Source organism: Pholis gunnellus (assembly GCF_910591455.1).
Source record: "Pholis gunnellus genome assembly, chromosome: 16".
NCBI classification, from domain to species: Eukaryota; Metazoa; Chordata; class Actinopteri; order Perciformes; family Pholidae; genus Pholis; species Pholis gunnellus.
In genome coordinates this window covers 2,146,600-2,174,259 of record NC_136543.1, presented here as the reverse complement: position 1 = coordinate 2,174,259, position 27,660 = coordinate 2,146,600, and the positions used below count along the sequence as shown (strand labels likewise).

The 27,660-nt window shown below is 41.9% G+C and overlaps 1 protein-coding gene across 1 annotated transcript in view; it reads right to left on the bottom strand.

The window, feature by feature from the left end:
• Positions 1-3,101: 3,101 nt before the first annotated feature.
• phf14 (PHD finger protein 14) overlaps positions 3,102-27,660 on the bottom strand; it is a 90,871-nt gene continuing 66,312 nt past the window's right edge. Inside the window, exons 17-18 of the mRNA XM_079176225.1 lie at positions 27,393-27,510; positions 3,102-3,970 (exon numbers count right to left, since the gene is read on the bottom strand). Of these exons, the coding sequence (XP_079032351.1) occupies positions 3,887-3,970; positions 27,393-27,510 (202 nt within the window). The 3' untranslated portion in view covers positions 3,102-3,886. The remainder of the gene's footprint in view (positions 3,971-27,392; positions 27,511-27,660) is intronic.

The window sequence follows — 27,660 nt, the reverse complement described above, 5'->3', positions numbered from 1 at the left end:
TTTAGGAGTTCCTCAAAGTGCTCTTTCCACCGCCCGACGATGTCCCCCGTCCGGGTCAACAGTCCCCCCCCCCCCCCGCTGAGAACAGCCTGGGGTAGGTCCTGCTTTCCCTTCCTGAGCCGTCGGATGGTTTGCCAGAACCTCCTTGAGGCCAACCGAAACCTCCCCGAACTCCTCCCATGCCCGAGTTTTAGCATCTGCGACCACCGCAGCAGCAGCCCTTCTGGCCTGCCGGTACCTCTCAGCTGCTTCAGGAGACCTCTAGGCCAGCCAGGCCCTGAAGGTCTCCTTCAGCTTGACGGCTTCCCTCACCTCCGGTGTCCACCATCGGGTTCTCGGGTTGCCGCCACGACAGGCACCGATGTCCTTCTGGCCACAGCTCCTAGCGGCCGCGTCCACAATAGAGGCTTTGAACATGGTCCATTCGGATTCCATGTCCCCAACCTCCCTCGGGATGTGTGAGAAGTTCTTCCGGATGTGGGAGTTGAAGACCTCCCGGACAGGGTCCTCTGCCAGACGTTCCCATTTTACCCTCACTACACGTTTGGGCTTGTCGGGTCTTTCCAACCGGTTCCCCTGCCATCTGATCCAACTCACCACCAGATGGTGATCAGTTGACAGCTCTGCTCCTCTCTTCACCCGAGTGTCCAAGACATACGGCCGCAGATCAGATGATACGATTACAAAGTCGATCATTGATCTCCGGCCTAAGGTGTTCTGGTACCAGGTACACTTATGAGCCACCTTATGTTCGAACATGGTGTTCGTTATGGCCAAACCATGGCTAGCACAGAAGTCCAATAACGAAACACCACTCGGGTTCAGATCGGGCAAGCCGTTCCTCCCAATCACCCCCCGCCAGGTTTCTCCGTCATTGCCCACGTGAGCGATGAAGTCCCCCAGGAGAACTATGGAGTCAGCAGGCGGCGCCCTTTCCAGGACCCCTCCCACCGACTCCAAGAAGGCCGGATACTCTGAACTGCTGTTTGGTGCATAAGCACAAACCACAGTCAGAGCCTTGCTCCCCGCAACCCGTAGGCGCATGGAGGCGACCCTCTCGTTCTCCGGGGAAATCTCCAACACAGCGGCGCTCAGCCGGGGGCTCGTGAGTATCCCCACTCCCGCCCGGCGCCTCTCACCTTGGGCAACTCCGGAAAAGGACAAAGTCCAACCCTTCTCCAGGAGCTTGGTTCCAGAGCCAGTGCTGTGTGTGGAGGTGAGACCAACTATATCTAGCTGGTATCGCTCCACCTCCTGCACCAGCTCCGGCTCTTTCCCCGCTAGCGAGGAGACGTTCCACGTCCCTAGAGCTAGTCTATGCTGCCGGCGATCGGCTCGCCCAGGCCTCCGGCCTGACCCGCCGCCCGGTCTGCATTGCACCCGACCCCGATGCTTGTCCCTGCGGGTGGTGGGTCCACAGGGTGGCTGCTCCAAGTTGTTTCTTTGGACTGAGCCCGACCGGGCCCCATGGGCGAAGGCCCGGCCACCAGACGCTCGCCGACGAGCTCCCCTCCTGGGTCTGGCTCCGGGAGGGTGCCCCGGTTTCCCTGATCCGGGCGAGGTGGCTCAAGACCGTGGGCTGCTTATCATCGGGGTTATATTGAACCGCTCTTAGTCTGTGCTCTCCCCTGAGACCTGTTTGCCTTGGGAGACCCTACCAGGGGCTACTGCCCCGGACAACATAGCTTTCAGGATCACTGAGCCACTCAAACTCCTCCACCACGTTAAGGTGGCGATTCGCGGAGGAGATTATAGTATGTATTATTTATAATTCATCCAGTTCAATTTGAAAATATTGTTGAGATATTATTTAATTAATTGTTAACTGTTGGCTACTTCAATATATAAGGGAATAAATCATAGCGCAAGTTAAGACATTACTGTGATGTTTCGGACCTTTGCATGAGGAATGCATGTGAATGCAGTCCATAGACCCTTTATAAGAAGTGAAGAAGTGACACTAGAGGGTGGAGCAAAGTACAAACTAAACACTGAATAAGACATTTTTAGGAGACCAAAACGTTTTCAATTAACTTTCATGAATTGAAAACTCAATGTGAAATGGTTAAAGTTCCAAGAGGAAAACAGGAACAACCCCCAGACCAGACAACGATGTGGTAGCACCCTGTCAATCTCAACGTAGCCCCGCCCTAAAGCATACTCTGCTTTATGGTCTGTTTGACTCTAAATGGACCATCATTTACTAAATGAACATCATGCTGTATTGCAGAAGACTTGAAACTAGAGATTGAGACCATAAACTCATGTTTACAATGTTTACAGAGGTAATAAATCAAGAGAGAAGTAGAGTCATTTTCTCATAGACTTCTATGCAACCAGGGAACTCTAAACAGAAAGTTGCCGCCTAGTGTGAACCTGCTGTACCAGCTGTCCCTTTTACATGAACATCAATTCGGCTCTGGGACTACCTCCACTGCTGGCCTGGCTTAGCGGTGGAGTAACAATGCACCCCCTGCCCTCCTGTTCCATTTCTGTATCTTTTATACAGAACAGCGAGGCGTGATGCGCAACAGCCCCCCCTTGAACAGGCTGTGTGAAAGAGGCTATAGACACATGTGCTCTGGATTACAATCATTGGCACGCATCAGAGTGATTAAAGTCCTGTTTTATAAATATATTTGTACATTTTATAACCATTCCACCTTGATCAATAGATTTCAAACATTTCATGTGCATTGCGTATCAGTGATAGAGAAGCAACACACTTTCGCAGTTCAGATTTATTGGCACTATAAGGGATTCACTTTGAGTGTCTGACAGTGCTTTGGCCTGACAGTAGTCTCTGGTCAAATCTAATGATTGGTTAGCTAATGAACACTAAATGTCATCATCACTTCACTCCTCATTTGGGGTTAAATGTGCCACATTTAATATCAAATTACAGGTGGTAGTTGATTTGAAAATGATTAGGCTGTGAACACATCTGTGGCTTCAGTTCATTTTCTGTGTGTGATGTGTGCGATGATTCCCAGGCCCAGTCTGGACCACAGACTACTAGCAGCTCAGAGAACTAGAGAACCAGTAGAAGAAAAGAACCTAAGACTTTACAAAGGATGGAAATACAATCAACAATCAAACATGGACGATTTTATTGCAAATCCAATGACAAAATAGATTGGTATGTAGCACTTAAAGATACTGTCAATCAAAGATTAAAAAACGTTTCTTTTTACACAAAAACCAGACTCAATACTTCACATAACTGTAAATGAGTGAGAAAATAAGTCGATATTTTAAATGGGGGAAGAAAGAAGATATGCAAGAAATATAAAAATAAAATCCTCCAGTCAAATGTCGAGTGAAATGCTTGCGAAGACGGTGAAAGGACGCTTCACTGCTGACGTCAGCGTGCTCGGCAGGGGACAAGATGTGTTTTGTGGACCCCACTCTGCTCGCTTCATCTTGTAAACAGGACACTGAGGATACTCTGTGTGGACACACTGTCTGATCATCATTAGTGTATGAAAATAGAGTGTCAAAAACACGTCAGCTGGCTGGGTGCCGACAGCCGGACACACGTCTCTGCCGTAGAAGGAGCGCAGTGGTGTGTGCCCCTGTGGCTGGATGCTTTCATGTACTGCTTCACGAAGATGTCTGAAATCTGAGAGATGTCTGTCCGTCTGTCCAGCCTCGTTCATAAAAAGTACAAACTCTTTCCTTGAATCTAAAGATTTCACAATTTTAAATAGTGTTTTCTAAAATACACCTCTGCTTGCTAAACTATGTGGAGTGGAAGCTAACTGCTGGCTGTCTAGAAACTTTGGGAGGCTAGTAGAAAGTTACGTGTGCTATAGTCTGAACGGAAATGCAAAGACTGGAGGTGAAACCACAGAGCAGTGGTGTGTTCGTATCCGCTCGCTCGGGTTCAGTTTGGAATCTCCTGCTCAGCTGTTTCCTCTTTAACAGCATCATCTTCCTCCAGCTGCTCCTCCTCCTCCTCCTCTTCCTCCTAGAAGCACAGGACACGACAAACCGTTACGTAACAGCAATGAACAGAAAGAAAGAATTAAACTGACCCTCCATTGCTCTATGACCAAGGTATTAAAACAAGTATGCTGTCTGACTCAGGTCTGTACTACAGACTGCAGAGACGTATGGATGTATTGCTGAGCCCGCTGTCCCCAGCTATCCCGTCCAAATAGAGTGCTGCAGGAATGCGTCATAAAGCCCGGCATTGAGTCAGCATTATGGCACTTCTGGTTTCCTGGTGTCAAAGTTGATGGACTTTTGGTTAGATATGGTCCGTGGTTAACACAAGCTGAAGAGATTCTAACGTTTTTCTCTACGTAATATACACTAGTAAATACCCATCTGTTGAATTTTAAAACTTTTATGTGTCCTAAAAAAGATGAATGCAAACAAGTGGCTAAATGAGAGATGACTAAATGTCATCATGCTGATCATTAGTTCGCCTTTAGCTTAGTGGCGATGAAGTGAATTCATGTGGTGTAGTTGGTTTATCCCAAAACATTTTGTCGAAGGAACCAGTGCAACGCTAACTTCCATAAAAACAATGACAAACCCAAAAAGCACAGACCATGGTGGTGATATTGCTGGAAACAGCCAGCGACATCTGTGACATTGTCAACCGTTGGTTGTTTGTTCTGGAGCTAGTGTTTTGCAGTTTTAGCTAGCTAGCTAGTTAGCTGCTGGGAGACAGCGAACTAAACCACAGTGTGATAATATCACAGATGTATCTGGCAATATCACCTCCATGGTCTGTGTTTATAGTCAGTTTTAGCTAGCTATGTAGTTACTTACATTACTCTGCTCCTCCAGACTTTAGATGGAGGTTTTTGATCTGTCTGTCGCTACTTCTCTGTGAGTTTTTTTAACTTCTCACCTTTGTGTACAACTATTTTCGGGACTTGAATGTAGCTCTTGTATTTTCCCAGATTTGATCGGTTGGAACAGCCGTAAACAGTGCAAACCATAGGCATTATTGCTGCAGTATTGAACCTGCCTTCAGTTACCTGGCCTCCATCTGGAAAGCACGCCAATGTGTCACGCCACTGCAAAGAACCTATTGACCCTTCGCTAAGCCCCGCCCCCCTCTGCTACCCTGTCAAGCTGTCGATTCAATTCAATGTATTTTGTATTGCCCAAAATCACAAATCACAAATTTTCCTCAGAGGGCTTTACAATCTGTACACATGCGACATCCTCTGTCCCGGAACCCTCACATCAGAACAGGAAGAACTCCCCCAAAAACATCTTTAACGGGGAGAAAAGAGGAAGAGGCCTCAGAGAGAGCAACAGCGACTCCCTCTATCAAGATGGATAGACGTGTGATAGATGTCATGTGTACAGAATGAACAACATCACAGAGTTACAACACATTCAATGCACGAGACAGAAATTATTCATATAATGAGAGTAGTAAAGTCTGTCTAGTGTGGAGCCCACACTGTCACTGTACTCCATGAATGAATATCTCATTTTTGGAAAAATGAAAACTCAATTTCAGAGAGAAGCAGATAGAAGGTCTACTATATGTGTTTGAAGGACATATCCAGGTGTTAAAATGATTTAGCAGAGAAAACAGGTTCGAAAGTTCAAGATAGAAGCTAAAGCTACAGATCAGTGTAAAAGTGAACCATCACCTGGAGATCCAGACAGAAGACAATGAAATGAAGGAACAACCTTGTTCCTTTAAAACCAGGTAGGTCTTTATTCACAGTTACAATCATCTATCTAAAAAACGCATATCTCCTTTCAACATCTTCGGGTAACAAGTATCACTATTACTCAACGTTTAACCATGACTAGCTCCAAATCCACTAAACCAGCCTAAAAATTAAGAAAATCTGAAACAGTTGCATGAGAGTCTGTGGAGCAGAGTTGTCGGACCCTGGTTGGAGCTGTACGATGCTTTACTGTGATTAGCCGGTCTATGTTCAAGATGGCAGGCAATTTGCGAAGAGCCAATACCCCACCTCAGAATGTACATCCAGGGCCAACTTTCAGTGCCAATTAATTATTTATGTAGTGAGGTAGAAGGTCAGGTAGGAGAGTGGTGGGTATGTAGCACATCTGACTTGCATAAAGGAGACTAGGTTTTTATCAGTTTCCCACTTTCAGTTGCACTCGCAAAATCAACCTGCACACTGTAATCACAATTGTTACTTTTTAAGCACGCAAGGAATACTATAAGCGTCGTCGCGAACCAGCTCCCCGGCGTTGATGTGGGGAAAAAAAGTTCTTGAAAAATATGACCAACCTTAGCTTTAGGTTTTGGTCAAATACAAATAATAAAAGCATCATAAGAAACTTGAGCATTAGCTCAGAGTGCACAGCTTAAATGGAATGGAACAAGTTGTATAAATGTTAAGTAGTTGATTTTCAATAAAAGTTATTATGGCTATAAAGACCTGTCCTTACCATCTTCTATCTAGCTTCTGTTTCACAATTGAGGGTAATCCTTATTGTTCTGCCCTGATAGATGTTTTACGTACTGTATATATCTACTGTTTTAAAAACACTGGATCATAGTATTAAGATGCAGCTTCTGATTCATTTTCATCAGAATCAGTCTGATGGCGACTGTATTTGACTGATGTTGTGTTGCCCACCTTCAACTGTGTCTTTCTGAAGTTGAAACCAGTGTTTTATCGTTATTCCTCTGTATTTTTTTTTTTTCATATAACAAAATAGTTCCCAAATGTAAACGCGGGTTTTACAGCCAATAAAAAGGCAAGTGACACAAGGAGAGCAGGAGTCGTAGTGGGCCAAGCAAGGAGCCAGCTGATTTAGTAAAACAGACAAAGTGAAAGTGACAGTGGTGAGAGCTGCAGCGGTGATTAAACGACTTTGACAGATACAATTATCCCCCCTCCAGAGGTTAATAAACACATCTACACTCCAGAATGTGTGATCACCAGGTTAGGACCTGCAGCCCACGACGCCTCATGAATCCACGTTCCTCCAGCTAGCTGTTAGGTTCTAATTTTCTGTCAATCATGAATGGATTCACTCCCGTATGGATTCTTTGTGTGCTCACATAAACTTAAATATTTCTTAAATATTGTAAACTTTTCCCGATAGACTCATCCTGACACAACCTGGTCCAGGCCTACAGTAAATGTTGGTAATTCAAAAGTACTTTATAAAAAAAGGAACCATGCCGTATGCGATTGTTGTCCCTCAAGGCCAATCACCAGGGAAGCAGTTTTTAATACTGCAGCGTGTCCCGACTGTGTGCTCGCTAATTAAAAAGCAGAATTCATCTTTTAACAATAACTTGTGAGGGGGAATTTCACTGGCAGACTCATTTAACATCATTAGACTCTTGGGCAAAGACTTTCTCAAGCATTTGGTCTAAAGATTCTTTGGGTTGTAATTAAACCTAGAAAATTATCTTTGCAACTTTATAACAATAGCTCCATGGCTCTGTGAGGCTGTACTTAGCCACAGTGGTTCTTTGAGATAAATGCTAACATCAGCATGACGAAGCTAACGTGCTGATGTTTTAGCAGGTTTAGTGTTTACCATGTTCACCCTCTTCTTTTTAGCATGCTAACATTCGCTGTCAAAAAAGTATGGGACAAAAAACCTCATGCCGTCACTGGATGCAAAGTCATTACCCATGAAAAGGTAGCACAGTCCATCCCGAGGGGAACATAAATGTCTGCATCAAATTAGTTGGATGCATCATGCAGGTAAGGATCATTAGCGATTGCCGGCCGGCCCGCTGAGCAGAAAAAAGTCTTGTCTTTGCTAATTGAAACACAAATTACTGTAAGACCACAGCGATGCACTTTGACATGACAAAGATACAAAAACATATTAAAAAGGACATATGCTTTTTAGCGCTAACCTCATGGTGGCGCTAGAGGAAATGTCAGACGATCACCAAAGTCGGTAGGTCTGTACGTCTGGGAACCATGAAGGTCTGTCAAAACATTCTAGCAACCGATTCAAAAGCTGTAGAACCCCGGAAGAATGTAAACCAAGCCTGAAATTGTACACTTCCTTATGTCCCAGTTCATTTCATTTTCACAACACGTGTCAGTAATGGAGTCTTTATGACCATGTTTTGCTCTTCATCATTCTTAACTACAGTCAAAGAAAGAATTAAATTCAGCCAATCTTGGCGAGGCAACGAGAAGACTGACAGCGTGTTTGAGTTAGAATCATGCTTTTGTTTGTTTACACCTGCACTATGTATAGTAGTACTATGTATAGTGTAGTATTTGCTCTTATCTGACACCTGTTAATATTATGGATGTGGACAATGTAGATTGACAACTGACGTTATTGCCTTACCCTCACTTCCAAAATGTCATTATATGAAAACTTTTATATCACAGTTATTGTCAGAAGGTATATCACAGTTTCACAGCTTTCACGATGATTAATCGCAATATTTCTATTTAGGAAGTTGAACAGGTAACAACTCTTTAATATCTATTTTATATTGCTGTGAAAACATTTCCTGCCGTGTTTGTTCAAGTTTTTAAAAACAAACTACATTTTACAAAATTACATTTGAACACATGATAATGTTATAATTTAACAATATTTATTTTTAGCTTTACTGCGCACACATCTGCATAAATATATTGGCAATCGCCGGTTAGTTGGGCTGATGGTGGCCAGTTGGAAAATGTGAACATATTGCCCAAACCTAATCCACAAGCACTTGAACATAAATTGTTAAAATTCAGGGAGACTGTTTAAAACGGTAAAAACATTTCACAGCCCTTACATCTTCCCCTTTCCTGCACTGTGGATGGAATTCACTGGATATTCTTGACCGGTGAAATGACAATTCCTGGCGAGTCTTTAGTAAAGAAATACGTCTGGGATTCTATCATGTAAACCATCGTTTGATGATGCAGATTGGAATTTAAATTGTCACAGAAGATGAAAATGAGCTGCAAATAAATCAGAGTGTAGGATGTGTGGAGCTACTTGCAGCAGTTGTTAAGGCATGTGTAGAAACAGTAAATTTAGTTTAGGGTTAATGCAAAGGACGGCTCATATATTATCTCTTTACTAACAGGAACCTTGTCCGTGCCTCTGGAGCCGTCTTGATATGCAGTCACAACCTGAAGAAAAATGTGCTACTTTTTCCTGAACTCCGGATACTTTCTGGTGCCAGTCCATGGGGCTGATATAAATCTAGCTGTGGGGTGACACCTCATGAACCCCGCCGTCGTATAGACCCATGCCATCCACCAAATCTCCCTGACATGCCTGCCAATTTTCCAATTACCTGTGGCGCCATCCGTTATCGGGGGGGCCAGTCAGCTCTTAAATGGGAAACAAGAGAGGGGAGGGGCCAGCGCATGCTAACTATCTCATAAAGCCAGAGATGTACCTCCCCATGCCTACCGCACTGATTTAGTGTGTGTCCCTGGGGAGCCGGGTGACACTGGTCCCCCTGGACACTCAGAGCCTTCTCAGGATTTCTCATGTGCTCTTTATCCTCCCCGCTCTAACCCCTCAGCCACCCGTCACACCTGTGTCTGCCTGAGGGTGTTGGCGCAGCACTGTTGCTGGTATTATCCTGCTGTCTGTCTGCCCCCCCCCCCCCCCCCCACCCAGTCTGAAGGGGATGGCAGAAGCGGGGAGAGACACAGCCCCAAATCTTCATCAGTTTTTCGTGTTTCTTTGAATCTCAGTGAAATGCTGTGCTGGGAGTGATACTACAGTTTAAGATTGCCTTCCGTTAGGGCCCACTCCTCATTCATCTGCCCTTTTAGTCAGGCTTATGGAGTGAGTCTACAGAAATGGCCTGTGCAGCCTGCAATTTAAAGTGTCAGGGAGATGGAGAGGACGAGCTTCATATTTGAAAAGCACGCGTTACCTGGGTGTATCTTAAGAGTTGTTTGGGGAGCACATACTGTGTCATTACATGTGTCATAGCGTTATTAATCTGTAACTGAAATATCTGTGACGCAATTAAAAGATGAGCTAAACCTCTTTGAGAGCGGGAGCATTATTTAAAGCTGCATTCCCCGACTTCGTGGCCACGTTGGGGCATCAGAAAAAGCTGTAACCACAACGCATTGTGACGTATCGCCTGATAAATGTGGGAAATTGTGTCAGCAAATTAATCCCTATTTGCACATCCAACAGACGCACAGCAACTTTAGTATTCATTTGGAGTCCTGCTGTTGTTAAATAAAATCTCACAAAAACAGTCATATTGTTTATTCGGACAGGGGTTAGTGCTGTGTTTATTGGTGTACCTCTAACATTACAATGTAACTTTATTCACTCAATGCTGTACATCCATGTTGTTTACGTAGTTCTTCTTCTACTGTTGCTGCTACTATTGTTGCAAACCGTATCCGGGACATACTGTACAACTTTAAGCTTTGGACCCTGACAAAAAAATGTATAATCAGCCCACAATTCCATCACATGGCAATTCAGAAAGAGTGGCCAACAGTAGAATTGCATCGCTGTGTTAGCTAGCTATTAACCCAAAGACATCTACGTACATTACCAGTGTGCACTATATTAGCATAGCCCTCTACAGCACACTTCCGACTATGCTATTATTAGCATAGCCCTCTACAGCACACTTCCGACTATGCTATTATTAGCATAGCCCCCTACAGCACACTTCTGACTATGCTATTATTAGCATAGCCCCCTACAGCACACTTCTGACTATGATAGTATTAGCATAGCCCCCTACAGCACACTTCTGACTATGCTATTATTAGCATAGCCCCCTACAGCACACTTCTGACTATGATAGTATTAGCATAGCCCCCTACAGCACACTTCCGACTATGCTATTATTAGCATAGCCCTCTACAGCACACTTCTGACTACGCTTTCACTTTGACTGTTTTTTGACGGGCCATGTCAGCCTTATCAATTTCTCATGTGGCCCCCCAAGGAAAAATAACTGCCCACCCCTGATACAGTCCAATTTTCTTTCTATTTTAGCTGTTTGGGTCTCCACCAAGACTCCTGAGAAAAAGCTGTGGCCTGCTGCCGATGGACACAAAGGTGATGAGAGCTGTGAGACTAAACACTACAGTAAATACTGCAAGCTGAAAAAACCAAACAATGAGCTGAAAAGATGCTCAGAGGTCCTGTAGTGTGGAAAGGAAGTGCAGAGCTATACGCTGGGTTTGTCAGGATGAGCGTCCCTTTCACATTACACACAGTCATTTGATTCATTATCAAGATAAAAACATTGCTTTATAAAAAAATGTCACATCTTATGTGTTACCCATGTGTTACATGTTACCCTTGTGCTAAAATCGTTCAAATTAATTTTCCATGGCAAAATGGCAAGTTTATAAATCTATGAACATATATAGGGAATAAAGACAGAATTTTCCACTTACGAAAATATGTATAAATGTCTAATTCTTATGGTGAAATATGTTGTTAAATCAATGTGCATTTATGAAGCATCTCCTCTTTACATTTACATTTTCCTTTCACTTGACGGATCTACACATTGGTTGGAGCAGCTTTGACAACTAAAAATACTCTGTAATTACTGGATTGATAATACGGTTAATACTAAGATAATGAACAATACGGTGTTGGTTTACAATCCCTCCTTGTGATGTGTCAAACTGCATCATATCCATTACATCAATGACACATCAAAGATCCTGTTTTTAGACAATAACATAGCTACATCTATCATTGCATCCCTAATATTATCTGCGGTTTGAATATTTGTGGCCCGTTTTAAAGCACTGCTCCTCCACTGATCCAGAGAAATGGGACAGAGGGAACGGTGGACTACAGAGTTTGAGGTACGGAGCTACGTTTTGCATCAGCGGCCCCTGCTCGAGACGTTTGCTTTGTGTGAAGTGAAGAGGCAGAAGCCCCCCCTCCCCCTCCGATGGACCTGCAGGAGCTGATGGGCTCTAGCATTGTGGGATATCTCCATCCATTCCCTCTGGGGAAACAAGGGAGAGGAGAAGGGGAGGGGGGGGGGTTTCACCGCTCGCTTTCCATAGACTGGCAGGCCCTCTGGCAATAACATATACATATATGATAATGAAATGCCACATTTTTCATTTGAGTCGGGGGTGGCGTTTTAAAGGGCAGGAGCAGAGCGTCGTCTCTGTCATGTGATGTGGGGAGAGGAGGAGGACCGCTCAGACTCAGCCGTAGGGGCGATGAAGAGCAGTCCGGCGTTCACATTGCTCAGCCTCACATCCCCCGCTGCTCGCACCATCAACAATAACACACACAGATATGCGCACCACAAACCCTATGCAATCAAGCTCATAAACGTGGATTACATTTTTAAAGGAATCATAATGTACCACACAGCATGTCCTTTAATAAGCTTTGCCTTTCTTTATCAAACTTCTGCAGTCCTCAAACGAATTAGCAGTTAATTAGAGGGACTGATTTTCTTATCTTGTTTTCTGCTTACATCGTATTTATTTATGAGTGTGTCTAATGCTGCACAATGCAGAAGAGGCTCTGCTTCATGGTGTCCTCTCACCTTTGATGGATTCACTATCCCTCACACAGTGAGATGAATGTTCAGCAGCCCAGATAACCGCACATTTCTGTGCGTTTTTGTGGGAAAGCACAACCGTCAAGCTTTTAATATGAATTCAGTTACACTAGTTTAACCTTTGTCTAAAATAATCAGAGTTGGATTTAACATTTGTCATGTTGCAAAACTAATTAAACGCTAGTTTGTTTAAAAAGTCTGTTTAATGACATATATTATTTGAAAAGCTCAAAAAAGATTAAGATGGGCTTAAATGATCATTGTGAGAATATAACCTCAACAACAACGACTGGTACACACTCAAGCAGTGATTAACTAACAATAACAGGCCACAGCGTCAACGTTCTTTCTTGGCCTGTGAAACAGTAATCTGACAAAAATGATCTGGACTCAAGGTTCACTTAGTCATGTCTGCTCCATGTCACAATAATAAAGTACTTTTTGGGGGTATTCTTTGAGATCATCTCATGTTTTTCAAAAAATACAGAAATATGGAATTCCAAATTGTAAAAAATGATTAGGAAATAAAATAATAAAACTTATATAAGCAAAATATTCTAAAGTAATGTGATAATTTATTATAACTCAACTCTTTATTACAAAAAGTTATTTTCTTATTTTAGTTTTATTGGACTTTATTTGTATTCACTGTAGCAATGTTTACATTTGTTGTTTATATATTGAGATATTCCTGAATACATGATTATTTAAACCTCCTACAGTTTATGCTGCTCAGTTTTCTTCTTCAGATGTGTGCTATGACGTTTGATAACAGCAATAATAAAAGTAAAACTGTGAAACTATTGACAGACTATTGCCTGACTGATTTACTGATCATGTTTACATTTTTTCTTAAAGCTCAATACCAAACACATCATGTATTTACATCTCAGTCGTGTAAACAGTACAAACTGGATTCATATTTCAAAATGCCAAGTTAAAACAGACTGATCTACTGTCCATGTCGTCATTATGTAGTTTAAGAGATATACAATAATGCATTCAAGTCGTGTTTGAAAACCAATCCTTCTAATTACATCTGTAACTGGGGGAATACTTTGTGAATTAGTTTTTATATTTTTATAAGTTCCTCTCAAATCATGCCAATTAACATGAGTTAATTAACATGCTTCCGTAGTTTATTTCACAATGTATGGAGCCAAATCCAGGTCAATAGTTTTCATCATTTGAAAACATTTTAACCTGAAAGTTTTTTTGGGTTGAATATCATTTTGATTCAGTTCTGGAATTTTTGTGAATACATATTTTTATATTTGAGGTCTTATATTTTTCACTTTCAGATTTTATATTTTCAAATTCAAAGTATTGACCTGGATTTGGCTCCATAACACTGTCTAATGTATATTTTTATTATTGGCCATGTACATAAGTCTGCTCCCTAGTTTTATCAGCTATAATGGCACAAACAGTTGCTTCATGTCTCATTGTATTTACATTGTATTTTTATTATGCTTGGATTTCTGCGTCTCTTTTCATTGACATTATAAAGTCGTTCCAACGGACTCTAAGGTGGTATACTGTTAGAATGTTACATTGTACTGTAGGTATGTGGCCTCTTCTCAGCCCCCCAAAAAACATTAACATATTAATACATTCTACCGAAGACAACACCACGTTGTGTGTGTGTGTGTGTGTGAGCAGCTCCATGTATGTGTTTGAGTGCCTCTCTGTGTGTGCACTGGCATCTTGTTGCCATTCAAGAGATGACACAATTGCAGTGGGTCATAAACAGCGGCTTCATTAGCCTGTTCAGGCAGTGCGTTACGCGCTACATTTAACCACCTCTGCCCCCAGCGCTCCTCCTGCACCCACGCTCCTCAGCACCCACAAACCAGTCACCAGAGAGCACAATTAAATTTCATGACTGTGCATATTTGCAATTCCCGTTTCATTTATTACAAAGGGCATTCTTTAATGTCCCTTTTTTCTCTCTCTCTCTCCAAGAAAGGTATTTCCATTTTAGTGAGGCATGACCGATACCAAGGAAGACGTACCAGGCGACGCCTAATTTGATCAGAGGTAAAAATTCACAAGCAGGTTTTTCTTTTTTATCGCTTCGTCAGAGAACTACAGAATCTCCCGGAAGAGGATATACGGTCGGGAAACAGAGAGCTGCTTTTTCTCTGTTTCCAATTTGAAGCCTTTAGAATAAAGCAGAGGATCATAAATAGGTCTGAGTGCTCGGGCACTGTGGGATAAGTGGTTGTGTATCTCTGCTTTATCTCTGAACAACACTGGGAACACACAACATAAAAATATGTTTTGTATAATGGAACCAAAGAGTACGAGACTTCAGACTAAGTACTTTATAGGGCTCAATGAGTTCTACACTGAATATATGATGCGGGTTCCCCCAAAAACTTCACTATACATACATAAATATCAATGACTTGTGCACAACACTATATAGGCAAAACGCTAGTGACTCCCCTGTGCTGTACCACCACACGCTCTGTAGAATTATACATCCATCATGAAACATTAAATTAATTCAACCTGCGTTTGTGTCCATACCTGTGAAACATCATTAGATGTGACACAAGTACATCTGGGTCAGCCTGCTTGGCCTGCTGCCACCGCGACCCGACCCCGGATAAGCGGAGGAAAATGGATGGATGGATGGACAAGTACATTTCAATTGGTGGGCTTGATGCATTTTTGAAGTTTTCTAGGGTGAATAGACGTTAACACTGTTCCCCCCGATCACAACGTCCAGGAACAAGAACATGATCCCTCACCGGCTTCCCACAAAGAAAACATCTAAAACCTAAAACCACAGATGATGTTTAAGCTAAGCTAGGCTAACCCTGTCCTGACTCTACTGTATTTGATGCACAAACATGGAACTGATAACATTGTCTTACTGTCATACAAAAAGCTAATTAGCATACGTTACAAAATGTTGAACTATTCCTTTAACTATAAACTATTTTACATTTATATATTTTAAATTTAGTTAAGTTGTATTTTTTTTATTTATGAGTGATTACATTTTCATTCTAAATCAATCTCTCTTTAGCGTGATACAACAAGAGACTTCTCAAAATGTGCTTTCGTGACATTTGACTTCAGTTGATTGATGGGAAACACTGGATTAGTCATGAAAGTTCAAGATTCTTCTCATCACATATAAAGCCCTTCATAAACCTGAACCCCTTCACACCTTCTGCATCGACACCGGGGGGGGGGGGGGGGGGGGGGGGGGGGGGGGTCAGATTCGGTAAAATACCAGCATACGTTATTTAAGCTCCAACTTTAACAAATCCCTGACAAATACTTAGTCTCTTCTGTGTCTTTATTATTAACAAAGAGCAATTTACAATGTACAGAATACTCATTTTCATTTCGTCATTGTTAGCCGATTTAGCCGCTGACTGTCACTTTTGATGGTTAATGTGACAAACATTGCAGACGGCAGATTTTACCAGCTGTAGATTAATTAACGTTAGTTCCGTGAGAAGGTTTACAGCAGGCCGAGACAAAACTTCTGTTGTCTGGTTAATATGCTCTCTACAAGCCAGTGTCTGTCCGGCCCGAGATCATTTGTAAGGAAAAGCAAATTGGTCTCATTCAGATGAATGCATTTAAACAAGGAAAGCATCAACATATAACAGTATCTTTCTAGTCTTATGTCTATTAGTGCTACGCTCATTACTTAACACAACTTCAGGCCACAACTTACCCCTTTGTTCAACTGTGGCGTGTTCACAAAAAGATGTTAAACTAAAGTTTATTTTGAATATGTAATGGAGGATATAGAATGCTTTCTGCCCACGCAGCAGGAGTCAGGGACTTGTTGGAATGCTATCTTAACGAAGGGCGATAAAGAAAAACTGACTGTTACACTGTTTATGGCCATGAAATACTGAGGGGGTCCGAAAAGTGGCCTCATGTATGCTCACCGCTAAGAGGGTTGTTAGAATGAGCCAGGTTCAGAGAAATGGACAGCCGGGGCCGCTGGGGACCACGGCAGCAATCACACACTCCTGTTTACTCCGCAAATTGGCCCCTGAGAGGGGCACAGGCATCTGTAGCGCCTAGTTAAAGTGATTGAGGTGACTCCTAGCCATTGATTTTCTCTTCGTCTTCGCCGTCCCGCACGGCCACCCTTGACCGTGTCCCGTGCTCCCTGCAGGCTAGTTTAGCTGCCCCCGGCTTGCCTTTAAATCACATTAAACTGTGGTTAAACTTTGGCCATGACTAAAAGACAACCGTCATTGATGAGGTTCTCATGCTTTAAGCACTTCATACGCCTGAGTAAAAGCCCCGACTGTCGGGCTTATTGATCGCGCGGTCCTTACGGCATTAAGATCACACTTGAATACAGATAAGAGAATGTAGAGAGCAACAAATTCAGATCGCTCTCCGGGTTTTGTCTCCATTCCATAAAAGCACCAATGATACTGATTAAACCAATCAGAATACTAATGAAAAATGCCTCATTGAGAAAATAAAAGCAGGCTAAAGGTTAGATTTTTGCACTAAGATAAGACACCCACTGGCTGAGGAGTTGGTAAAAAAAAGTGTTCCCTCTGCTTCACTCTAAATACCATAACATCTGATGAGTAATGATGCCTATTTTCCTTTCAATTTACTCAATATAGTAAAGGCAGCCAAGCGTGCCACTTCATTAAGTTAATTAGGCTAACTTAATTACAGTCTTTCACAGGTCAAGCGATAGAGCTTCTGATTGATGGCGCAGCATGTAAAGGTAATCTTCCTCTGAATTGGGAATGACATAGAAACGAACATCAGCTGCTAAAAAACCATCAAAAAAGACAAACACTTACGGTCTATTTGCTTCATAAACACCCAGTAGTGAAAATAGGCAAAGACTATCCTTAAACACATAACTGCCATGTACACATATGGAGGGCTGAATATACTCCGAGGTCGTAAAAGAACTTCAAATACAAACTGATTGCTGTGTAGGAGTGGGCCTGTGGCTGTGGAGGAAGGGAGGAAAATGAAACTTTTACGGACAGTAATTCCAACAGTTGCAATCCTTTTGATGACAACAAGTCTGAGTGCAGCTAAAGTAGTGCATCCCACACAAGTTCACAGTTGAGTACTTTAAACACTGCCTGGGCAACTTTAAGAGCTTTTGGCATTTCAAACCTTTTATCCAAATCTTCTGGTGTGATTCAGCGTGGAGCCCAGCATGCCAGGCGGCGCTGCAAGGGTGTAAATAAAGCCTTAAACAAGCGCCCCTTGGCACGGTAACAGGCTTAAATTAAAGGCCATCCGTATATTAAGGCGACACTGTCACTTTACTACTGAAATCAATTCAGCAAAGGCCTGCAGCGACAGCGGGAGGGATGTGGCCTTGGTCAGAGCGGGGTTTATCTAAGCCGAGCAGGCCGAGAGAAACACAGCGTCTATAATGAACTCAAGCCTGTCTAATAAAGCCTTTTATTGCCCCTCCGCACAGCAGAAACAACGTATGCAATGGCACCAACGCTCAGCTCCTGCATTTGCCTGCAACACTGTCAACCAGCAGCTCCTCTGTAATTACTACTGCTGTACAAACATCTCAACAATACGAGCACATCATCGGGACAAATCATCAGCAAGAAGACATTTTGTTATTCATCAGGATTTCACAGAGTCCCGGAGAAGAGAATAACAGAAATCAAAGAGCACTTGTGTCTTAGAGTTTGTTTTCTTAATTAAGCAGGAAATATAGTAGTATAGTATTAACTTTGTTGTACATTTGTGTTTGGTTTTGATCACACAGACAAAATACAAATAACACGAAAATCCCGAATATGTGTCAACACTGCGTGGCAATGTGTTTGGGATGTGCCAGATTTTAATAACACGGTTTTATTACTTTGATGCACTGACCAAACCTGGGATTTGTCCAATGATTCAAACAGCCTTGGTGTTGTGATCATTGATCACTGGCTTTCTGTAACCAGATTCAGAACGGCAATGTCATCTTCCTATAGCTGGCTGGCTACGGAGCTCCATCCATGAAAAACAGTTACAGAAGAAATTGTCACAAAAATTGCGATGAGCTCGGAGGTGTGACTCCCGGAAGCTAGCATGAAAATGGTGAAATGCCAGTTTGATCAACTGCTTAATTGCAAATTGCCGCCAAGACAAAGACATTTGAAACAGCTTTAAGCATGCTTTCTTGTGGCTGGATTCTGGTGATCATTAGATCCAGATCCAAAGATCATAACAGTTTATAAATGGCCACAAGGTGGCACTATCTGTACCAACACCCAATAATTCTAGCCTGACATTATTTCCAACATTCTGATTAATTATTATTATTTTGCATTTTGCTTATGATTTTCAATACCATACCGATACAATACCTACATTTTAGTACCCATACCAAAGCAATTCTATTTTCAGTACCCCTGATTGTGGCATACTCACCAGTGCCACCAGCCTGTCAAAGCTTTTACTTAATCAGTGAACCATCTACTGGATTGTTTGACACACACTTTTGGACAGACATATGGTTCCCATAGGATGCACTGACTTTGGTGATCCTCTGACTTTTCCTTGAGCAGTACAAGGCAGTTTGCATATTATGTCAACATCTACTCAATGAATTGGCAGAAACATTTGGTACATTTAATCATGGTTCTCAGACAATGAAGCCAAATAACTTTGGTGATCCACAGACTTTTCCTCGAGCATCACCATGAAATGTCTGTTTGATTGTCATGGTATTTGGTAGAGACATTCATGTTCCTCTCAGGATGAATTGTAATAACTTTGATGATCTTTTCTCAAGACACCATCAGGTCAAAGTCTCAATTTGTCCAATATGGTTGACCTTGCCCAAATACCCACTGCAATCACAAACGAATGGCATTGCCATCAGCCTCAGCTGTATGTTGTGTTTGGAGCTAAAAATCTAATATTAGTATACTAACACGCTAAACTGAAATGGAGAACATGGTAGACATTATACCCACTTGGTATCAGAATATGTTAGCATGCTGACTTTAGCTGAGCCTAAGAAGCGCCTCACAGAGCAGCTAGCATGGCTGTAGACTCTTGGCGCGTTTCACACCTAAAGGTCCGGTTCCAGAATCAAACCAATGTGAGGATGATACATTGTGTCAATTTTCCAACTGGTTCAGTTTGTGTTCACAAAGGCAAAAGTGAAACGGTCTATAAATTGTAAACAAATGTCAGGTGGTGGAAATGTCATTCGATTGGTCATACAGCTCCTCATATGACTCAACAGTTGCCTCAACTCATGCGATGTGCTTTCCCAAGCTGTGACAGGACTGTGTGGACAAAGCAAATTTGCTAAATTTGAGTCATTTAGCAGCTGGCTAATTAGCCACCATGCTTTCATGCTAAACTAATCATACAGAAAATGAGCCAAAAAACGTTGTCACTCATCTAGCTATGGCAATGTGCTTACCTCCCCTTGGACAATAGTGTGTGGATGAAGAATTAAGTTGTACATTTTACTCAATAAGGTGACTGGCTAGTTAGCTAACTAGCTTCCTAATTCCGCCACACTACACTGGTTCCAGAAAGTGAGCCGAACAGTGGGTGGGTTGCCAGTGCCAGCACTTGGTCTAAACGGTTTGCCTGTCACTCCCTGCCGCTAGGAGACTACAGAGCCTTCGACTGCTCTTCTACCAGCAAATTGGTCTCATTGCGGCAGGGAATGAGGTGGAGGCACCACATGGTGCACTGGCTAGCTAATTAGTATTTTTTTTGTTTTTTTTAAACCAATGAAATGACAATGGTGTTCACACCTGAAATGAACCACTCCAGAGTTAGAACAGCTGCAGAATGTGTCCTGTACTCACACTAACCCAAACAAATCGCACCAAGGAACAAACGCTCCAGGGTTCGATTCAACCGGACTAAACAAGGCCGGTGTGAACATGTTTTAATAGTATGGATGATGTGGATGGATGACACTTGGTATGACTCGGACCTTAATGTTTATAACTCTACCAATACAAATAGAGAGGTAAGCTGTCCATGTTATACTTATATACCTACTAGCAAATCTCTTGAATCTTTAGTGCAATACAGAAACAGGTTGGCTTTCATTTAACCAAAACTGTGCTCTGCATCACATACTGAGGGATATGTTGTGCCTCTTCCTGCATACCTCTTCCTTCAGATGTCATACGTTTTCCTCTCAGATAAGAGCAGTGTCTGCGGGGAGCTCAAATCACATCCTGTACAATTCTTTGTAGCAGACTGCCAGGCAGAGGGGTTGACCATACGCTATCTCTGCCAGTAGCTATATCTCAGTTGCAATGATCAGGTAATACTGTGCACTTAATGCTGGCATTTAAAAAAAACATTCTCCCCCCCATAGGCAAAAACGGTGCATGACTTGGCATTTAAAAGCAGATAATAAAACTTTCCTTAAATACAGCTCTCATCTCAGAGTGCTTTTTAGATGCCCTTAGTGGAGTCAATTATCTCCCTACACTTGCTATTACTGAGACACTCTGAGCACCTTGTGCCTTAAAAAGGTCTGTACACCATGCTCTCTCAAAAATGTCACATTCTTCACTGCCTCTCAAAATGTAGATCCTGCAACATTAGAAAAGGCGTACACGTGTTGGCTTCTTTCACCCATTTGTTGCTTAAATATGCCTCTTCAATGTGCCGGAAGAACTCAAAGCGAATATTTAAGATCCTTCAGAATCGGAAACCATTGATCCCTTACATATATTTCCAATGTAGAATATAAACACATTGGAATAACCAAGGCTTTGAACAGGCTTACAGTTATTGAACACATGTGATCTTTGTTTGCTCAAGAAATGGAGAGAAAAAACGTTCACACTAATTTGTCACGTCAACACAGCAAACGTTATTCTCCTGTCACAAGTGAAATGTCGACCTGCTCTGGGGCAGAGAGAGCTGAAGGCAAGAGGTTCTCTCATTTGATGTTAACAAGTAGGAGGGAGGGGGAGGAGGACGGCAGCAACTTCATAGGGACAAGATACTCCAGAGGGAATGAGAAACGAAAGTCTAAGAGGTGGCAGAACGAGGAAGATGACACAGAGAGTGCCAGAGAGAGGCGGAGAGAGAGCCACAGAGACCCGCTTAATACTCACTATTTGTCTTTACTGCTAAAAGTCTGCAGCATAAAAGTATAATATGTGGGTAAAATCAACAATAAAAGAGGAAAATACAGTCTAGAATAGGTTTCATTTGAAATGGGGATTTGAATTCTATAGATCAGAAAACTCTCATATATTGAGGGCTTGTAACAGGCATAGGGATCGTTCTGGAAGGCATCTGATGGACAATGCTATCTGGTCCAGATCAGAAAGCCCTGATATCATTTTGGAAGGCAATGACAAAAGTTTTTTGTTGATTTCGTATAGATCTAGTTTTTAGCTTTAGTTTTGTCACATTAACCTTAAGTTTAGGGATGCACAAATCAAACTTTTTCGATCTTTGTTCAGGGAATCTGCTGATGCCGATTCATCACTAGAGATGCCCTTTCCTCTTTCACTCAAAGGGATCATTTTTATATGGTGACACGACGCGAGGGAAAGCTGTGGCACTAAAGTCACTCAGTCTGTCAGTCATCCCTAGTTCAGTTGAATGACATTTTCCAGCACTGAGCACCGGAAGTTTTTGAAGATGCAAACAACACAGTAATTAAATTAATATTGAACACAATTACCGCTGATGCTGTAATTTGCAGTTTGGCAGTGTATAATTGTACGAAGCAGGTTGAAGAATAATTAATTCTTCCATTTCTGAACACAAGTTCTGATGGCTTTGCAAATTCACATCAAAGGTCAACAAGCAGCTGGAGCTGGTTAAAGCTGTCATCAAAACAGGAAATAGATTCTTGAAATGGTCAATTGTATGGGCTTCTACTGAAGTGAGTTATTTGCAGTGTAACCAGAACACAGTGGCGGGCCGTGCATTTTATACCTGGGCCTTCACTGCTGTCCTGCAGCTGAAACACAGCTACGGTTATTATTTGTTTTGTGTCAAAATGAAGCCAACACCTATAAATAGAGTGCGTCTCCTCTCTGCTCTGACTGCAGCTGGGACTGCTGCGCGAGGCTTCTGTGGGGGGCGGCGGAGGGGCTCACGGCTGAACCCGCTGCTCGTTCACGAACGTACGTGCTTTAATGTCAAAACACCAGAAAAGTCTCCAACAACACCAGAACAAGTCACTAGATTTGTCGCTAGTAGCTTTCACCATGAGGGTTTGGAAAGTCGCCAGATTTATCGAGAAAGTCGCCAAGTTGCCAACACTGGCACCGGCTAAATATGTCCCCAGAGCAACATTGGACGTAACAATGGTTCCTATCACATATTAAACCAAACAAAAATCTTCATAAAAACAAGTTGTACAAATAACAGTATATAAACAAGCATTAATTATTATAGCATTAATTATTAAAGCTACTGCAGATGTAAAAACAAAAGCAGTTCACTTACCAGAGCTGCTGTTCACTATTTAAAAAGTCCTCCATTCTTTGTTAACAAAGAGTTTAGTCTCACGGTTGTTCAGTACATCCGTGTGTTTTAGTTCCAGTAAGAAGTCCTTTTTGATTCATGGATGCCAGTGAAGACAGTCTAGCCTCCCCAGATGTATTTCTTGAATAGGTTTTAATGCGTTTGAGGCTGAAAATGTCCGCTCCACAGAGGCAGCAGATATTGGGATTGTCACCGCCCAACATGTCACGCAAGCCCACTGACCAATCACGTATGGCTAGGCCAGCTAGCAGGCTCTGACACGTCAAAGAATACGCCCAACATGTCAAACTAAAGATCTGATTGGTTGATGACTATGACAATCAACAATATCGTCCCCATTCAACTTAAACTGCACATGGAGGCACTGGTGAGTCTGCAGGCCTGGGGCCTCTCTTCTTACCTAGAGACACAGAGGTGAAATCTGATTGGATAAAAGCTCTACTTAAAACAAGCTGCACTGGAAGCAGAGCAACTGAGGAAGACAGTAGCTGTGCAATGAGAAAATAAGATAATGGGAAAAATATTTGTATAAATTATAATACATGTAGTGTATTTAAATTATAAAATAGCTATAACTTTGTGATTCTGTTTAGGTCAGCAGAGAAGGCCTTGCAGGCTTTGACGGCCCGCCACTGCCAGAACGTAAGGATTGGTTGGTTGATTTGTTGATCCAATACTTTGATCCATCAGTGAGGTCAAATTTTCTCACCTTGACCACGTTGGTGTATTATAAGGTATCTCCAAAACTAACAGCCTGAACAGGCCATGACATTTGCTGTGGCTATTCATGATCCCACGAGGAAGTACCCTTTCTATTTTGAGGGTTTACTTTGGTATCAAACTCAGAATTTTGTAAACAAGATTGAAACTTTTGGTCAAATTTCCATGAAAATAGTTGTTTCCATTAAACAAATGATGAATCTTAATGTTTTAGGTGACTCACTTTCGACTCAATTTCCCCTTATAAAATGAAAAGAATCTGTTGAAATTTAAACTGACGTGACATCACATTCATGCTCCTCAGAGGTTAAACCAGTTAAAAAAAGAACAAACAATAACATTTTACGGTGGTGTTTATTCAACAATGCAGTCTCTATGGTTTAAAAACAAGCAGAGTCTTTAATTCCACTGTATCCTTTGTGAATATGATACTATTAACGCCACTGTGTGTAGAATTGGTTTGTAATTATTGCATCTTTAATTTTATTCCGGTAAAGTTTGTGGGAGAAAAACGAGACAATCCTGTTAAAATTGGTACTGCTCGTATTTTGCTTTTTGGGTTGGATCAGTGTGGGGGGGCTATGAAATCAGAGTGTTCATTTTAGTTTTCATGTCTTATCATAGCAGCAATGTCAATGATTTACCACTGGCTTTGTTTGTGTTGAGGACACAATAACTTGATCTGTTGGAAAAAAGAAATGTAAGAAACAATATTGACTGGAACCAGAATCCGATGATAGTAAAAAAGTATATATATATATATTTCTAACTAAATATAATTTAACGACTGAATTGATTGGATTCCATGTTATGACAAAAATCGAACTGAAACTAACTAACTAAGGATACAAGTTCGTCAACATGCCTGAAAATGCGGGGCAAAGGAAATGTGCTGAGCTTCATTAGAAGTTAGAGTGGAATCCCAATGGGCTGGAAGTAACCCTAAATCCCTTTTTGGATATAAGAGGACAGATGTTCACATCTGATACTGATCCTCTTATTCAGCTTCTCTTCATGTGTTCTTCATTCATATGACAACTATGACTCAGTTATGCCAAAGAGCACAGATCAGACCATCAAGTGTGTATGGTTTGTGTGTATATACAACACAGAATGTCAAAACAAACCGTATATGGCACTAAGGAAATACTAGTAGTGCATTTCAAAACAAATTTGATTTTAATAGAATTTTACATGGGGACACTTAACATTTAAAGAGAGCTTTAACCTTCTGGTTCTCTGGACAATGTTCTATTCCTGTGATGAAGCATCTCCACTATAGCGCTTTATAATTCATTTCTCGTGCGCCAGCATCAATCAGCCCTCATATTCCACAAAGATGGGGCCTAACAGGACAGATTACAAGTTTCTAGATGGATAGAAATGAGTACACATTTATCAATTAGGTTGAGAGGCAGCAAAATCCCCCTCCAGTAGTCTTGCGAGGGTAAAGAGCTGTCTTAATTGCAAATGATTGAATAAAAACAAGCAAAGAACTAAATGAAAAAAAAAAATTTTATATGAAAGAAATTCATGAAAATGTTATTCTGCTGTTGAGGATCTATTGTTGAGATGGAGAGCCACTGTACTGTATTGTATTTATTTATTTTAAAGTGAAAATAGCTTTGCATTAATGGGCAAATATAGCCTACAGTTTTAGCTTTGGGCCTCCAACAAATATTTGGGGAAGTCAGACGGAATGTATTCTTACAATGACCAATTTTCAAAATCATAACTTAAAGGTACCCTGTGGAGTATTCCTGTGAACAAATATACATCCTTGAGGTCTAACATGTGACAATGTGTTACAATGATTCCCCTCCTAATAAAAGATTTAGAAAGTCAGTTTGGGGATATCTTGAAACCTGCATTGTTCACATCCACATATTTATTTTTTGCCTTTTGCTGCCACATTGCTCCATAGTTTTTTTGTTACTTTCACCAACTGTCAATGAGTGGAAAGGGATCAAACCACCCGTAGGAACATGTATCACATCAACATGTGCATCCCTGTACAGGTGCTAGTTAATCATACCATTAAAAACAAGACAAGGACCTGCTCATCAAACATCGCTTAAAGGCATCAAAAGTGGTACCTTTAAAGGTACTATGGAATTTATCTAGTTGGCTGCCCCCACGTTGTATCCATAGACTGTATATAAGAAATGGACGTAGTCATCCTAACATCCCACATTGTTTTGTGAACTGCTGATTTAAAGCCTCGGGTTCAGCAATTTCGCCAACACACTCTTGGATTACGGCCATTGACATTTTTTTTTCGCAGCCAATGAATGAATGAAATCTACCATATTTGTAATGCAGAGTGACATACAGACACCGAATACAGCTCTGGTAGCAGCAACGACCTGTCAATCACAGTAAGCCCGCCCTAAAGCATACTCCGCTTTAGGGTCTATTTGACTCTAAATGGACCATAATTTACTATAGGAACATCAGGCTAGTTATTAATTACAATTATTATTAAATTATTATCATGGATCAAGTAAGTCATTTGGCAAGCTTGCCAACTAACATATCCTCTCAGGTTATTAGTATTTTGTACACGACGCATAGATCTGGCGTTGGTTGCTTCCTGACATTAGCTCATAAAGTAAGTACCAGCCAGATCAGCCCCTGGAGTTTGGAGGAATTGGGCGTCGTTCTCCACTTTAAACAGTATTTTGCTACGTTTGCTGCACACTATTGGCGCTGTACGGGAGCTGAAGAGAAGCAAGGCACTCCAGAGCACGCATGAAAGACATACGATTTTGAGGCAAAACTGCTCAAAGACATAAATCAGTCCTCAAGTCGTTATATGCAACCGAGAAAGTCGGAGAACGTCTCTTTTTAAGTTATGTTACAATCCTTTCACACATCGGCAGTACAAATCCATTAACACATAAATTGCTTCACATAGTACCTTTAACAAGTGCTGCACTGTGAACAATGTTTACAAATAAATTCTGTTCTCACAATTTGGTTTGTTTGAATTGAAAGTGTGCCTCCTTTAAATTGTAAATGTGCTCAATCAGTACCGTCTGACTTACCCACTGTATCTAGTTTCAGTGACCATTAGAAGCCATCGTGCTGATAGTTTGTATTCCCCTCAGAAAATGGAAGCTAGTCGGCCTTGCTTGCTAAAATTAGCACTGATTCCCACTGGCATTTGATTTTTGTGTGTGCTATTTCAACACCTGCTGAGTTGCTCCTCAGCTCGGTGCTGTGTTAGTCCTGCATTACAAAAAGGACATAATCTAACAAGCATTAGCTGTCTCTCTTTCGTGAGTCCAGTTTCAGTGATGGAAAAAAAACAGGCATGACTTCAGCAATTGGTACATTCCTCTACAGCTTGCAATGCCTTGATCAGGTCATCATTCAGACTGTATGAGCAACGGAGACAGACAAAACCTTTATGTCAGTCTCACAGTTGTAATTTAGAGTCGGAGATATTGCCAATTTGTGACTGTTACGATATCTCGATGAAAAGAACAACAGACATACCAACAGACGAGGGCAAAATGTCTGTGAAACCACCACAGGTATATTGAAATAAAATCCAATATTTATTCTAATTCAGTTAGTTCAGATAATAAAAAAGGAGCTATGCATGCTTTGTCTGTATTTGCAGCTATAGTTCAGTAGCTAATTCAGCCAAGTTATTCCCCCATCCCCTCAGTGGCTTTCTGACACACAGACACATGCAGTGCACACTCACCTTGGAGGAGGATGTGTCACACTCCTGGCAGATCCAGCCGTATCCCGTCTGCTTGGGGGATTTCTTCAGCGGGGGGTCCAGACACCCGAAGTGATAGCAGAGCCGGCACTCGTCACACCTGGACAGGGAGGGCACGTGTTACGCCTCGCATAAATAAAGCCCCCGTCTTCCTACAATGATGAGGCCAGCTCAGGGAGCTATGATGGATGATGACAAGGCAGCTAGTTGTCAGTCATGAGACTTTGTTAATGCGTTCCAACGTCCCTCT